We start from the raw sequence: 16,522 nt of genomic DNA on the forward strand, positions 1-16,522 counted from the left end.
CTAATCATATTTGATAATATTGTTGGATATACAATTACAGTGCGTACCAGAAAACTAGACAGTTTTTACGCACTTTTATATACACACACACTTTAGGGAGGTGATTAATAAAAGGTAACGCTTTTAAGTAAAAATGTAGACAAGTCTTTTACATTTTTCTTCAAATCTAAACTAAATATAAAGTACTCTTTTTTTAAAAAAAAAAACAGCAATATAACTTTAATGGGACAATATTCATTTTAGACAAAATTTGATCATAATACGTACAAAAAAAAAATAAGGGAGTGGTTTTCAACGTTTGCGGAAGTAACCAGGCACCTTGAAATTCATGACCATGTCCATCAGGCGATTTAATTTTCGGGAAGGGGAGTCGTGCAGGTAGTCCGTAGCCATCGAGGCCGCTGTGGACAGCACAGTACGACGTACTGTGGGCGGGCGTCGTGCCGTCAAATATAACAAAAAATCGTCGTCCCCTCGGTTTTGTAGGCCAATAAAAATTGTCTTTGAAAAAGAGACTACTCTACAGACAAAAAGGGAAATTACGAACATTGAATCGCAAATAGAGAGTTCACAGCCAACAATGATATATGTAGATGGGGAAAACTCAACTCATATAATTAAAATTCACTATGACCTTAAGATGACCATGGTTGACGGCAAGACTATTAGTCCGTACACTGGAAAATCGGTTCAAACCTGCAGCATATGTGGCGCTACCCCGAAGTTAATGAATGATCTTCCATCAATATATAGTCGTCCAAAGGATACAACACAGTACAACTTCGGAATTTCTTCACTTCACGCCTACATTTGTTGCCTTGAGATGTTTTTGAGTATTGCTTATCAGCTACAAATACTCAAATGACGAATTCACAAAAAAGATTCAATCGATTTGGAAATTTTCGAGAAAACCAAAAGTGATGTACAAAGACAGTTGCGGGAAAAAACCGGATTGCTTGTCGGTGTTGTGAAACAAGGCTTTGGAACAACTAACGATGGGAACACAGCAGCTCGTTTTTTTGAAGATTATACTCTTGTCGCAGCGATAACAGGAATTAACGAAGAATTGCTGAAAAGGTTCAGCATTAATCTTCAGGCTATCTCTAGTAGTTCGCTATCAATGTTGATCGTTTTTCAGCTTAACACGAAGAGAGAGTTATTAATTCACGCACATGAAATAATAGATTCGTGTTCCATGGCAATTGGAATGATGTCCGAAGAAGCCCTCGAAAGAAATAAGGATTTGAGAAGATTCAGAAGAGAGCATACCAGAAAAATCAGCCGAAAAAGTACGATGAAAGACTTGTTCTACACCCTCCTTAATTCATCGGACCCATACTGCATACATTTCAACATTGGCAAATGATAGTGCAAATTTGAATTACCAAGATAAATGTTTCCCGGATGAATTATTAGATCTACTATTAGAGCCATTTAGCTCTGGTAGTAGATCTAATGACTATTCCGAGTCCCTAGAAATGGAACATTTAAGTAGGAAGTTGGTAAAAAAAATTTTGATTTTTTCTTCTTCCTTTCTATTTAGATTTTAAATTAATAGATATATACGTTTTGTTTTTAACAAAACAAAATAAAATTTAACAAAATATTTAATACATTTTGTAAATAAAAAAATATTCTTTGTTTATTTTAAAATATTCTATATTATTCTACATTTATGTAGAACGTATGTTATTTTTTAAAAATAAACAAAATATTCTTTTTATTTGATTTTTGTCGTTTAACCATTACCACATAATAATAAAGATTATACACAAGTAACGATAAGTATATTAAGAAGACACTCACAAACTTTCAAGTGATTTAGACTATTTTATAGAAGTTATGGGCAATGTCCACCTAGATTAGCTATTTTTACCACTGTGCGACATAGCGCGGTGAATATAATGGGTAGCTAATCACTTCCCGATACGACGAGCGATTGACGACTTACCGTTTCCCAACGTATTCCGTCCGCCCTCGTATCACCTAGAGTTAATTCGACGCTCTATTCCGACTTGACTTCTAGCGACATCCCCACGACTAGCCCGCTAGCTCGATCATTCCGGATCCGTCCGCGTTTTGTAAATCTTAACTTTAACTTATTAATATAACTTATATATTGCGTGGTCGAATAATATATTATGTTTCCGCCACAACCCCGTGTTGAACTTATTTATTTAACCCCAACCCGTGAGTTACGTCCACAGGACGATCGCGTTAGGAATGCCAAAACGCGACGCACACAAACACTAATTGCCGCTAACTGATTTGTTTTGAGATCAAGGACCGCTTATGGTGAATGGAGTATTTGCGGGACTATTATTTTGCAACACAGCCTACTTGGAAGAAATTGCGGAAGAACTCACATATGTATGACAAAAATATTGTCTACTAAAATATTACTTAACTTTTTTTAAATTTTATATTTTCCTAGGTAACAATAGCTGGATCTGATGGAACATTTAAGACAGCCCCCGAAAACCGCAGATAACGATTGCTACCAGCTTATTACTTTCCGAGTGATGTGTAAAATATGTAATAATGTTTAAGTAAACATAATTAATATAATTTGTATACTCCCTGTACTTAAAAGTTTATTATACTTAACCAATGCACAAAGGTTACATATGTAGATATAATATTGGTCACAAATAGCACAATTTTAAATAAACCAATCTTATCTAACTTTAGTAGTAATTTTACCAAAGTAGTTAAAGCAAAAACTGTATTTTTTTTTACTTTCAGAGTTTTCCACTAGTCTATGCGCTATTGACTGGGAAGACAGAAGAAATTTACAGGGAACTCTTCAGGTACAGGATTTAGGAACATTGTACCTTTGCAATATTATAATGTTATTATTATTATGGATTATGAGAGAGCACAAATAAACACAATTGAAGGAGTTTTGGTATAGTCTACGCATCAGGGCTGCTATTATCATTTTTGCCAGGTACTATTAGTTTGTCTTAATTAATGTTAGAAATCTTAATGGATATTGCATATAATGGCTATTAACAAAACTATGGGGCTACTTCACTGGAAATAGAACTACATTTTTAAATTTTTATGTATATATATATATATATATTTACTCGATTGTATGTATAGTTCTTTTATTTTTATTTATGAAGATTCCAGAAGAATACTGAAAGCCTCTAATTATTAGCCACTAATTTTAATATTTTAAAAATTTTATATTTTAAATTATCTTATCTCTCATATCTTGTCAGATATTTATTTATCAGTTTTTTCATTCAAAAAACAACCACTAGATCGCGCCACTCTCACAAATTTTCCTATTGACCACGGAGCCAAAAGACATATCCCTATGTCAATGGTCATTTGTTAAAATCAAAATATAATGAATAATGAATCTGATTGCGATTAATGCAATTAAGAAAATACATACTTGGCAATTATCAAGTTAAAATAGCACAAATGAAGTGTCATCGGTGGGCGGCTTCTTATTCAAGTCTAACATGTTACTGTAAAATTAGCAAATATACCTGTAATTGTACAGATTGTACGATTGGCAACCGTGTTTTGGGACTCTAAAGGAGTGCTACTGGTGGATTATCTCCCCATAGATGAGACCATCAATTCCAACAGGTATTGCGAGGTCTTGAAAAAACTTAGAGCTCGGATAAAACGAAAGCGACCGGGACTATTGACAAAAAAAAGTGCTCCTTTTTCATGACAACGCCAGGCCCCATTCGGCCCGTTTGACCCAGGACCTCCTCACCAGTTTTGATTGGGATGTTTTTCCTCATCCTCCCTACTCCCCAGATCTCGCCCCGAGTGACTACCACCTTTTCCCGGCGATGAAAATGTTTTTGGGCGGTAAACGATTCAGTAACGATGAGGAAGCCAAGAGCGCCGTTGACAAGTGGCTACGTGATTTGGACCCGCAGTGGTTTGACGGTGGTCTCAAAAAACTCCCACTCCGCTTCAACAAGTGCCTGGAACGACTCGACGACTACGTTAAAAAATAGGTTAGATCCTCAGCTTTCCAATGATGTAATTTTTTTTAAGTAAATGCTTTTTTCGTTTTTTAAAAAATTAGGGAAACTTACTTTTGGGATGACCCTTGTATATACCAAATAAAGAACAAAAAAAAAAATAGCACATTTCATATTGTCATTGAAAATATAATATTTGTACGAAAAATCAACAAGTATTTACTATAAACTGTGTAAGGAAATAAATATTGTTGTTAAGCAACAGCTATTGACAATAATGCAATGTATTAGTTATTGATGATACAAATGTTAACCGATAATATATTACTGGACCACTAAAACAGGATTGTGTTATTAAAAACCATAGTGTAAGTTAATTTTAATTTTTGTGTTGTGTCTTTTCAGTTACTACTTAATATAAGATACAAATTTGAGCGATATTATTTCGACAGTTTTCTAGCATGTCTAGAAAATCATACGACATAGGCGATAATAACGTCGAAGGAATCCAAAATAGACAACAAATGTCAGGGAATAAGCGTAGTAAAAGGAAACCGAGAAAACCGAGAAACAAACGGCAGGGAATCGTTGAAAAGACTAAAGAAAACGAAATTTATCATGGAACGTCATCAGTTGAAAATACGGAACGAACTCCAAGTGAAATAACAAAACACAACGAGTTGACTGAAGATATTTCAAAAGGTAACAATACAAGTTATGTTAAACGAATTCATCAAATTGAAACCGACAAATTTAGTGATGGTAAAATGATAAACAATTCATGTCCAAAATGGTCGGCTACTAAATACCCAAAACAGAACTTTGACCAAGTACAAAATATGTATTATGTGTCCCCCCCTCATAGCTCTAATGATTCGGAAAAATATTCGGGTAATATTAATAATCATAAAGGAACGACGTTTTACCATAAAAACAACAAAAAGATGGTGAAATGTTGGAAAAATAAATACCGTTTGCCGGAAATGGAATTATCAAATGGAGAACACCAGTTTAAAAATCTGTCTGATTTAGATAAAACAAAGCAATATTTAAATACTAGACTGTCAAAGTATCCAAAACTCTCTGAAAGCCACAAGGGTTCACCAATAAACTGTAAAACAAAACCAACGGAAATTGATGATAAATTGAAGAAAAACACGTCTATTAAAAACCAAGAACGACAATTCGACATTATCCAACCCATATTGAACACAGCCGACATCGGAAAACAATGGGACCATGTGTTTGCGTACTGCTACAGCAGACCTCATAAACAGAACGACGAATTACAAACGTCAAATGAATATATTTTATTAGAAAATAAAACGGTCAGTGTACGTCCAAAAGAAAATACAAAACAACAATGTCGGTACGATTATGATATTTCCGGATGTAATAGCTTAATAACTAGTAAGTATTAGAACTACTTTCACGATAACAGCACTACAGTCAGGAATACAAATTAAACTCAAATATCTTTACCCAGAAGAAAGGGGAACGTACAATACATTTATGTGGTTCAACGGGTTGGTCGACGACCATTTCGCCTTCCGCTCGATTAAATACCAAAGTAACTGTAGTTTAAAAGAAAGAGATGGACAAAATGAATTGAATCGTTCTAAACAAATAATTTTGGATTCGGGTGATGTAAACACGTGTTGCTGCATTTGGAATCATAAAGGCCCGGACTATCAAGATACTAACACGAAATGTATGCCAAAAGCTAAGAACGACGACGAGCAACAAACTTATACAACACAGGTAATTAAAAAAAAAAAAAGTAAAAAAATATATAACTATTTATTAATCATTATGATTATACAAAAATAGCGTATTTTATCAGTTATCATTAAGACCTTTTAGTCATTTTAAATTTCAATTCGCGGATCCGGGACGTACATGAATTGTATTTCAACGGTTCGTAATGATATCCCAACTTGTACGATCTGATCAACTATAAAAAAATAATAATTATACATAGTATGAACGTTAGACGTTCTAATTATTATGTATAGTTCTGATTTAGAACTATATATCGTACACTAAACGATTTAGTGAGCATAAACTTTTCTATACCTTGACGATGAATACTTGCATTTGCAATTCAGCAAATATCCTTCCCAGGCAAATTCTAGGTCCATGACCATATACGGGGCATATACTAGCGATGCGAATGAATGAATATATAGCTGATCTGTAACAAATTTATTACATTTATTATTGTAATTTTATTACTACGAACAATAAGTCGGTGATAATTTAAATATTAGTTTACAATGACATATCATGTGTTACTACATTATTTTATACTAATTTTATCTTCTATCGAAGTATCCAGGGAGCATATACTTAGATTCTAAATCTTTGTGCACCATAAGTAATATAGTGGTATGGTATTTTAAAGATCATAATATTTGAGTTTCCAGGGCTTACGAATGACGTGTGATCACGATTTTTCATCGTACGATTTAAGTTTGGAGACAGATAAAATATATCCACTGAATACAAAGTGGAAATTCTCGGATCGCACTAATGTTTGTCAAGAAAAATGTCCAAAGTCGAGCGAAATGTTTGAAACTGAAAGACGTGATCTTGGCTGCTACGTAGAGTACTTCGATAAAAGTAATCGCCCAACAGCTCTTCATTCATGTTTTACACTATAAATAATATATTTTTATATGTTTCGTTTCAGTGTGGGAAGACATTGTTCAAGGCATTTCAGGATATGATATTTGTTAACAATGACTGTCACGGCCATTTATTATATCATAACTGAGGCTTTATTTTAACGTAATTGTATGGAATAAAAGGTACTGTACGTACGCCTTTTGGTATAATGGTATCCCGTAAGTTACGGGCTGTAACCACAAATAACCACATCTTTCTGTATTATGTACTACCGTTTCCTCCAATCACAGTTGAATACATCATAAAGATGACATTAAATATTATTTGCATAACTCACAAATCTCACGATCAAACTTACCGTATTACGGTCTATGATAAAAATGCTTTCAAATAAAATATAATTTTTTCTAATTTACTCGCATCTAACTTTTCGTTGTTGGGAAGCACTTTCTTGATCTTCAGGCCTCGTCACGTCGCTATTTGTTAAAGCATTGCATATGTACAGCCATCGATATCCAGAAAATCCGCAATAAATAAAATACTACAATAATTCGAATTAGCACTACTACGTGTATATTGTTATTTATTTACCCTATTAACTCTAACGACCTAGGATCCACAGGGTTATCCAAAAACTGAGTTTGACAAAACCGAAAAACAAAAAAGTGAAACGTAACAGGCTGAGTTTTTACTTTTTACCACCCAGAGACAAACGGGCAACTCGAGAGATCACACAAAACCATAAAAAATCTTAGAAGCTTTATAGACAAAAAAAGGCTGCTTCGTGGGATACGTTATTATGCCATGCCACGCATTGGTATAATAACACGATTCATTCTACTACGAACTTTACCCCATTAGAACTTGTATTTGGGCGGAAGCCACAAATTCCTTCAGCAATTTCAAAAGATGTAGAACCTTAGTATAACTATGATAAAATGTATGTATACGACCTAAAGAGGAAAATGCAAGAGACGCACAAGATAGCTATCATACAGCTGTATGATAGCTGATGTATATTATGAAAAACAAACAGTACTGTGATAGAAAAGTCAATGCGCAAACAATTCATGTAGGCGATAATAATAAAGTTCTTATACGAAACCATGCAATAAAACATTCTCTGAATAAAAATTGGATTGGTCCTTTTACTGTAATAAAAATGCATGATAACGAAAACTTTACTGTTCATTACTGTGATATACATATATATATATATATATATAGTACTGTGCTTTAGATACATTTTTTATAAATTGTTCTTCGAAAACGGACTCGGATCACATCACCATACCGGTGTGGGGATCATTGAAATCCACGAATCTTGTAAAGCTTATTCCAACATAGATATTCTATTACTTCAAAATATCCAACATCTGCCGCTTTTATCAGATTTCATTCCGAACTCCAGGTATCCTTTATCTAATGAAATAACTATAATAGACAAGTTGTTTAACGTATCAACGAAACGTGATAATATTCAAATTACTGATTTAGAAGAAATCTCAATATCACCCGTAGATATTGAAAAGTTAAATTCTAATCAGTTTACAATTACTAATTTTTCTTTTTACACTATTTTATTGTATATAACTTTTACTTTAACTATTGTAATTCTAGTTATAGATATAATATTTGTTATTATCATTACATAATAGTGTGTATCATACACACTGTTCATCACATACATTAAATCTTTGTTTATCAGATGCGTCAAAATTTTTAAAATGCTTTTAGTGTAATTATTAGTGAATGTTGCTCATTTTTAACTGTTCGGCAAATCAAACTACAATCCATAAAATTAAAACACAAGAAATTAAACAAAATGCACAATGCACAAAAATAAAATCTCAATGTGAAACTCGCTGGGTATTTGGCCATGAGGCAGTTAAAGATTTTGTACCACCAATTCTTGCTGCATTAGAAGAAGTGCAAAATGAATGTTCTGGGACGGATTCTTCAATCCGAGGACTAATAGCATTCTACATCGTGATTGTAACTTCAGTTTGTTAATATCTGTTTGGGTGTCTAGTAAATTATTAAGATATACTTACCTAATAGTAATAATTTACCTAAATATTGACAATGTAAAAATATTAATATATTTAACGCTCTTAAACAAGACACCGATGTAGTTTATGTGTTGAATATCATAAGAGAAAATGTTATTTTTAAAAATTAACGATGTATATAAAAAAGCAAATAAATGTTGAACCAACAATGTCTCGAACTTCTAGCAGTCAAAGAAATAGAAGAAATGTACCGTTTAAAATAATATTTAAAATTAAAAATAAAACTATTTTTATACCGTACTTGGACGATTTGATAATGACATTAAATGAAAGATTTTTAATCTTTCCTTCTGAAGGCATTTGAAAGAAAACGTTGTTATTGTCATGATTATTTTGTTTGTTATGTTCCATTTATCGTATTGTCATACGAATAAATAAATAAATTGTATTGATTTATTTTATTTAATATGAATATTTATTATTAAGTATTTATTTGAATTTTTTACGTTTTTTAAATATGTTTATTGAAAATTGTTTCAAGGCGGGCGAAATGTTTCGGGTTTGTATCGATAGTTTAATTTATTTCATAAGTTAGATAGATAGCGTAGCAACACTGGCTACTGTTAGTTAAATCCCTGGCAACGGCAACCGCTTTGTTATATTTTACCATTTACATAATTATATTTCGATTTTGTTGCGAATTTCTTTAACTTTTGAATTTAATTGTGAATTTTGTTGAATTATGAAGTTTCGTGTGGTAAGTATAGAAATCGTTTGTTTCAGCTAGCTTTATGTTCGTTAAATTGCGCAATAACGTTTTTTTTTTTTTTTAGGAAAAGTATTCTCAGCCGCTACTTAGTTTTCGTATTAACATTGGCTGCTGCGTATTTTTAACATTTTGGGGAAGTACATTTTTTTTTTTTTTTTTTGGGAACAAATTCACTTTACCGGGCACCCTTTTTTCGATTATTTTTTTTAATCTATAGTTCTGATTACGAATCTTTAAAAGTTTGGGAGTTATAGAGAGTTTAACATCCCCGATATCGACATACGCGTGTGGTATATGTAATCGTTATCAGACAAAAAGGTATTACGGCAAAAAAAAAGACTACGACGGGCCGGGGAAAGGACTTGCGTAAACTGCCTTGTTTTAGGTAAACTGCGCCCCGATATAAATTTGGTTCAAAAAGGGTATATGTAAACTGCACCCGAGTTTTTATCAAGTAGAAAAAGGTTACATGTAAACTACGCCCAGCTTCTTATCATCGGTATGAAATGCAATCAGCGCTCGAATCAATAAAATCACAGAAATATTAATATTTCAGGGTTGCTACCACTATTACCAAATTGCATAAATTACCAATGTCCATGCTGTTTAGCCTCAGATAAACTAAAGATACGAGGATGTCGCTTTCATCTAAAACAATCGTGGAATAGAAATATCCAACAAAATGGTTTGAGTATTGACTATAAAAATAAGAACAGTGATATTAGAAGGGTGTTAGTTCATGCTATGGTATACGATTTTTAAGCCTAGAATGTTTATCTGAGATTTTTGTAAATTATTTAATGAAATCTAAGTCCGACGATGAAAGAGTGACACGATTTGCGGATTATTTAGTAGATGTATATATAAGTGAAGAGCTCAGTATCCACCTGAAATATGGGCTCAAGCTTCAGCATAGCCAACTTTAACCACCAATAAATGCGAGTCTTTCTATTCCCACTTTAATACTACCTTTTATACAACTCATCCAAATATTTTTATGCTTATAAAAAAGTCAAAACAAATTCAAATAGAAACATACATAAAATTAAATAACTTAAATGAACCTTTTTAATTTTAAAGTTCTAAAACAAAACAAGAATATGAAAAATTACAAAGTTTTTATTGCAGTTGACATGTCACTTTTTTCCACTTGGTAAGAACTTGGGCGCAGTTTACATGTAACCTTTTTACACTCGATAAAAAGTCGGGTGCAGTTTACATATATGATTTTGTGTTAACCTATGCCTTGGGCGCATTTTGCAATCGCCGGGGGGAAGTACACCCATCGGCAGCTCAGGTAGACGTCCACCGCCGGACGGCCTCTTAAGTCGATATCGGCGATCTTAAACTGCGATGGCATATTAGTTTATTATAGGCATGAGAAAATGTTTAGTTTTTAGCTTCGATGCGGGCTGAGAAGGTATTGTTTTTACAATGATGTGTTTTTATTTTTGTGTCTGGACCCAAGATATCTCGTAAACCGCTGAACCGATTTCTTCGTGTAGCAAGTCTATAGATCAGAAATCATACCTGGAAGGTACTTTATTGGGCCAAAAATTTAAAAAAGTTTACCCGAAAAATTTACAAATTTTTCAACTTAAAACTACGATGCTCTATAACTTTTTTAAAAATAGTCGAAAATGTTCCAAATTTATATAAATTGTTCTTCAAACATAGTACTATCGATAAACATTAACAAACCAAATAAATATCATAAACCATTTCCCTTAGAAGGGATAGAATTGTTTCTTTATTTCACTTTTTCAAGCAAAGTTTTAGAGATTTAGATCTGAAAATTAGACCAAAGGTAGATATAAAATGAAACTATAACATATACAATTTTCTCAAAAATCTGTAGTAAATTTGTTTTAATGGTTTAAAGTGAGATGTCTATTATAACTAGCAGCTGCCTAACACCATTCTAAAAAAGAAATGTATGCGTTTGTTTCAAATCAAAATAAAAGGAGAAAAAAACGGCGGAGATGGGGACGGTAAGTAAAAATGGCTTTCGGCAAAGAAGCACCGAAATCGTATAGACCGCTTAGGTGGGGAGGGGGGGTTTGTAAAATTTAAAATTGAGACTATTGTCGTATTGGGGAGATACACCAAAAAATTATTTCTTTCAAATTTCAACTTGATCCGACCTTTTTTCTCGAAATTATAGCTAGTCAAAATTGAAAATTCATATAGTTCCCCCCCCCCCCGATTTTAAGGACGAAGTAACAAATAGATAAAACTTGTGATTTATAAATTTGCTACTCGAAGAAATTGATCTGTTATTAAAAAAGTTGCAGTGGATAGACAGAAAAAAAGCTAACATAATTGAGCTCAGCTCGGCGTCAAAGTAAAAAATTAAAAATTTGAATATTGTCTATTATCGTGTATACGACAAAAGCGATTAGGTTTTCAAAAAAAAAAACTACAAAATTCCAATTTTTTTGGACTAAACCAGCGTTGGGCATTAAATAAATCACCGGGTATACATTTGTATTAAAACAAAATAGTTAATATGTGTTTTTTTTATTACAGGAATGTTGATTCAACAACAAGGCTGCTAAACAAAAACAAAATGACCAACAATATGAATATGTCAGTTTCATATTTTTAAAAAAACTTTTTACTCCGTATAATATACATATCGATATTTATACCTTGTATAATATATGAATATCTAAATAAATATATATATATATATTTTTTTTTATAATAATTGGTTTCCTAGTGCTTCTCGTAAGCTAATCGGCATTTCTTGTTTCTTCAGCGAATTGTGAGTTTTTTCTTTGATAATAATTGGTAAATTGATAATTGATAGGCTCCGTCGACTTGTTCTGGTTATTATCGAAACTAAGAAAAAATGGTAAGTCGAGAACGTGAAAAATTTGGGAAATATGAGCCAGGAAACGTTTAACAAAAAAAAAACGAAAAGCTGAGGAGTCGATGAAGAAACATCCGGGGTACCATGAACAAATTTTTAACTGTAACTAAAAATGAAAATACTGAAAATCCAAAAAAATCAAGTCCTTTAAATTTAAATAATACACCAGACATTTTAGATACTGATAATACTTCAACTAATATAATACTCAAACAAGGTGGTAGAGCCGTATAAATAGCGTGAAAGCCAGTGGCGGCTATCCCATACTAAAGGTGTATCCGTCGATACACCTTTGAAATTGGCTCGGTGGGTGAGTGGTCATGGTGGATGAGTGACTTGTATAGTCATACTATTATAGCCTATAGGATTAAATAATAATATAGTTATGTTATGAGTGTGTACTGTACATAGTAGGTACCAATAGTTCATAGATATGTGGACTGTAAACATTCAATATACCGAATTATAGACATTATTCTTAGAACAGTATAAGATAATAATAATAATATTATACGAAACAGCTTACAGCAGTGTCACAAATATATTTTAGGTAAGTAGGGAATTTATGTTAGGGTGTGAAAATATTTTTATATTTAACTATCTTTATTGGTATTGGATGAGTAATATGTTGATTTTAATTCTGTGTGAGTTGTATATTTCTTATTTTAAGAGTGCGAGACAAACTGTACACTGATAAATATATATATATATATATATATATATATATATATGTGTGTGTACAAAAGTATAACCATCACATTTAAGACAAAATGAGTCAATATTCCAACATCTAACAAAAGAAGTACAAGAATTTATTGAAAGCAAAAAAAAGTTAGAATTTTCTAAGTTTAAAGTTGTTTGCACAAGACGAAAGAAAAAGATGCCAGGCGAATTGAGTAGTGATGAAAATGTTGCTGATCCACTAAATAACTTTAAGGTAAACAATGTTTTTCATTCATTAGATACAACTTTAACCTATTTAGACAAATACTTTAATAACACTGCTGTGGGAACATACAAAGATTTGTCACTCTTTTCCACTAAGAGAATGAATGAGATTAAAAATAATTCAGAAAAGATGCCTTGTGGCGCATTTGAAGAATTTTGCAAAATGTTGTAACGGGGACACTTGACACCCCGTTACCACTCGTCCTAAAATACGCTTACTGGACATCTATCAATAAGACAATAGGTAGGGGAGACAGCGAACACACAGGACAATAGCCTTCGCGCTGACCCCAACAACCAGTTGAGACTTGACCGTCCCGAACCGCGATTAACAACCATTTTAACCCTCATCCGATTTACGCACTTTTACCACGCTTTAACGCCGCCTATTACCATCCCGCATCGTGTGTGTTCGCTCGACTCCACTTCTACAGGACCAGCTGACAATCTCAGGGACCCAGGTAGAAATGTATTGTATAAATATATACTGTATAGTTAGTTTTACCTTACAAATAAATAGTTATAGTTGCATACTTCAGAGTTACGTCAGTCAAAGGCACGACCGTCCGTTTAGCCCCTCGTGCGGTGCATATAAATATATAAAAGGAACTTTGGGTTTTACTAAAGTGTAGACACGGGGTAGCTTCCTGTTCTCGAGCCGAAATCCACTTACTCGATCCCATCGGCGACCGTTCAGTCTAGGATTAGCCCCTAGGCGAGCAGGCTCGTTACAATTTGGTGGAGGCGCCGCTCTCCGTAAGTTTGTTTTGACCTAAAGGAGACCCGGGTAATATTTTTGCTTTAGGAAATAAATTGCGGATACGACCCCATAATTGTGCCTTTTAATCGATCTAACTCTCAGGTTGTGGCGACGTGTAATTTTGTTTTAAATTCTAATTGCATTGGACGAGGTCTTACTATCACAGGATATTTCAGGATACTTAGCCAACCTCAATAGCGTAATCACCGAATTCAATTTAGAAACTAGAGATCTAACCGCGGCTATCTCAACAGCGAGGCTAGGACAACTGCACCACAATGTTTTTAATACTAGTTTTTTAATAGAGCAGCTTAAATCTATTGAAAAAGATTTACCCGAAAATATACAACTACCAATACCAACCATAGAACTAGCTAATATCATGGATTTCATCGCCCTAACAAATTTGTCAGTAATTTTCACAAAAAGAAGTTTAATTTATAATTTAGAAATACCTCTGTGCCAAAAACAAATTTTTAGAATTTATCATATCACCCCTTTTCCGATCAGGTTTTCCTATACCCAACTAACCTTCATACAGCCCAGGGTAGACTACTTTGCAGTAGGGCTTGATAGGGACACCTTTGTACCCCTGAATGTGGAGGACTACCACAAGTGTAAACACATATTAAATATATATATCTGCAAGTACCCCCAACAATTTCTTCGGAGGCCAATTCGGACTTGCGAAACATTGCTATTCATGACTGATACCAAAATACCCGCGTCTTGTGATATAAGACATAGTTTCAATACGGTCCCTATTTTTCATAAATTGGAGAGGAGGAGCGCATGGCTGTACCTAGCGCCAACCCCAGTGGATATAACGATAATTTGTACCCCATACACCTATACAATCGAACTCATAAACAAGGGCTTATTGACTGTTAGGGAAAATTGTGAGGTCCATACACCCAACGATATACTTAGGTCCCCAGCTGTTACCCACGAAACGAATATTTATACTGATTTCATTCCCAAAATAGACCTTCTAAATACAACAATAGATATCTCAAGGAAATTAACCCAGATTAGGAATGTTAGCCTATCAAAGTCCATTCCTCTTATACCTCTGGTAAATAACCTAAATGACCTAGCAAAAAATTCGAAATCGTTAGACGACATAATAACCCAGATTGACGCAGACTCTAAATTCAGCGAGGTGTATAGAGACTTAAACAATCATAAAATAGGCTTCTATATTGTTGGGGCTATAATAGGGTATATAGCTATACACTGTGCATTACAATTTTTAAGACGAAAATTCATACAGTGTTGCCTTGGCGAACCTGAGGTTACAATAGGACGATTACATAGGCAAAGAGTAGACTATAGGGACACTCCATTATAACATAACAATTACAGCAAACCGTTACCACTCTCTATTACCAGTAGGCTAGTTATATATATAAATAAATCAGGAATAGGCCAATTTTTCGGGTACATATTACGCCTTATTGTTATACTTAAGTGACTAAATTACTACTATTACGTATATTAATTACAGCAATGGCCAGCTTGGTACTTCCTTTCAACGGTATCCAGTTAAGGGTAGAAGCTGGGATGATCAACAATTACTTCCGCGAGTCAGGAGTGTTCGCGCATTGCGCGATCTCCGACTTTGACGAGATGCGACGAATGACCGTCGATGAGAGTTCTCGTCGCACTATGGTAAGCCCACTAGGGAAGATAGAATCTCGAGTCGCTTATGTATCCAGTTTAGGGATAACGTAGCCATTATTACCCTGCTAACAAAGCAAAAATATAATGGGAAGCCCACTAGGGAGAGTTATAGGGAAGCTATTAGGCAAATGGCCTCTTACCTCTTGGAAAAGGGTTGGTTCTGGTTGACCATCCCGCCGATAGGGATGTGCAGGGATAAGATAACACCCGAGTACGGCGCCAGAGTCATCATAGAAGAACTGATACTGAAAGGGATAAACGTTAGGCTGATAACAAAAACCCAATTATTCCATCCTTTGCTCCAAGAGTTCAGTAGGATTCACTCGGAAACCTAAGCATCGGTAGGTACATCCCGGGACCGTCGCTGCAACTATATATAATTAAAAACATATATTAATTTTTTTTTTTTATTTAAAAGCCAAACATGACAAATATAAAAAAAAACGGACTAACACGAGAGCAACAACTAACGATAACAAATAGGTAGGTTACTGTTAGGTAGACTGGATAGGTCACATGAAACTGGTAACACGGCTTAGTCGAACCAAGGCACACTCAACTCACGGATGGGTTGATAACACTCCTGATCAAAGTGTTATCATTGGCAACTCCGCTTAACCAGAAACTGACGGTTGTGCTGGTGTTAAAAATTAATACGAGTTACCAGAGGACTGTGAAACTTCTTCTGTTTGCTAAAAATAAATTTAATTAGAAACTCTATATTACAATTTTAATTTTGCCAACTAATCACATTGTGTTTATACTGTGTTATACTTGCCAAAATTGCCATTTACGCCATACGTTATACCGCCACATATTACAGATAGTACGCCACTGAACAAGACACATATTAGGATTCGGAATTGATATCAAACGGTCTCTTAGAAT

At 33.9% G+C, this 16,522-nt stretch overlaps 1 protein-coding gene across 1 annotated transcript; it reads right to left on the reverse strand.

Annotated features, from left to right (window-relative positions):
- Nucleotides 1-5,808: 5,808 nt before the first annotated feature.
- LOC126841591 (probable cytochrome P450 301a1, mitochondrial) lies at nt 5,809-15,950 on the reverse strand. Its single transcript, XM_050578175.1, has 3 exons — nt 15,775-15,950; nt 6,036-6,153; nt 5,809-5,913 (listed from the first exon to the last, which is right to left on the reverse strand). Exons 1-3 carry the CDS (start codon nt 15,864-15,866, stop codon nt 5,809-5,811), a joined length of 315 nt encoding a protein of 104 aa, XP_050434132.1. The 5' UTR covers nt 15,867-15,950.
- Nucleotides 15,951-16,522: the final 572 nt, after the last annotated feature.

Source organism: Adelges cooleyi, unplaced genomic scaffold, assembly GCF_023614345.1.
Source record: "Adelges cooleyi isolate 19-005CV unplaced genomic scaffold, UGA_ACOO_1.1 ACOO_flye_CR_arks_rails_tigmint_CR_PRNA_396, whole genome shotgun sequence".
Taxonomy (NCBI): Eukaryota; Metazoa; Arthropoda; class Insecta; order Hemiptera; family Adelgidae; genus Adelges; species Adelges cooleyi.

What these genes read in the sequence shown, in the direction of transcription:
- LOC126841591 (XM_050578175.1), bottom strand. Translation starts at nt 15,866, where the DNA reads ATGATGACTCTGGCGCCGTACTCGGGTGTTATCTTATCCCTGCACATC. An exon ending in AACCAACCCTTTTCCAAGAG is followed by an intron (nt 6,154 to 15,774) that starts GTAAGAGGCCAT and finishes AATTTGTTACAG; the next exon opens with ATCAGCTATATATTCATTCA. An exon ending in TGCAAGTATTCATCGTCAAG is followed by an intron (nt 5,914 to 6,035) that starts GTATAGAAAAGT and finishes ATTTTTTTATAG; the next exon opens with TTGATCAGATCGTACAAGTT.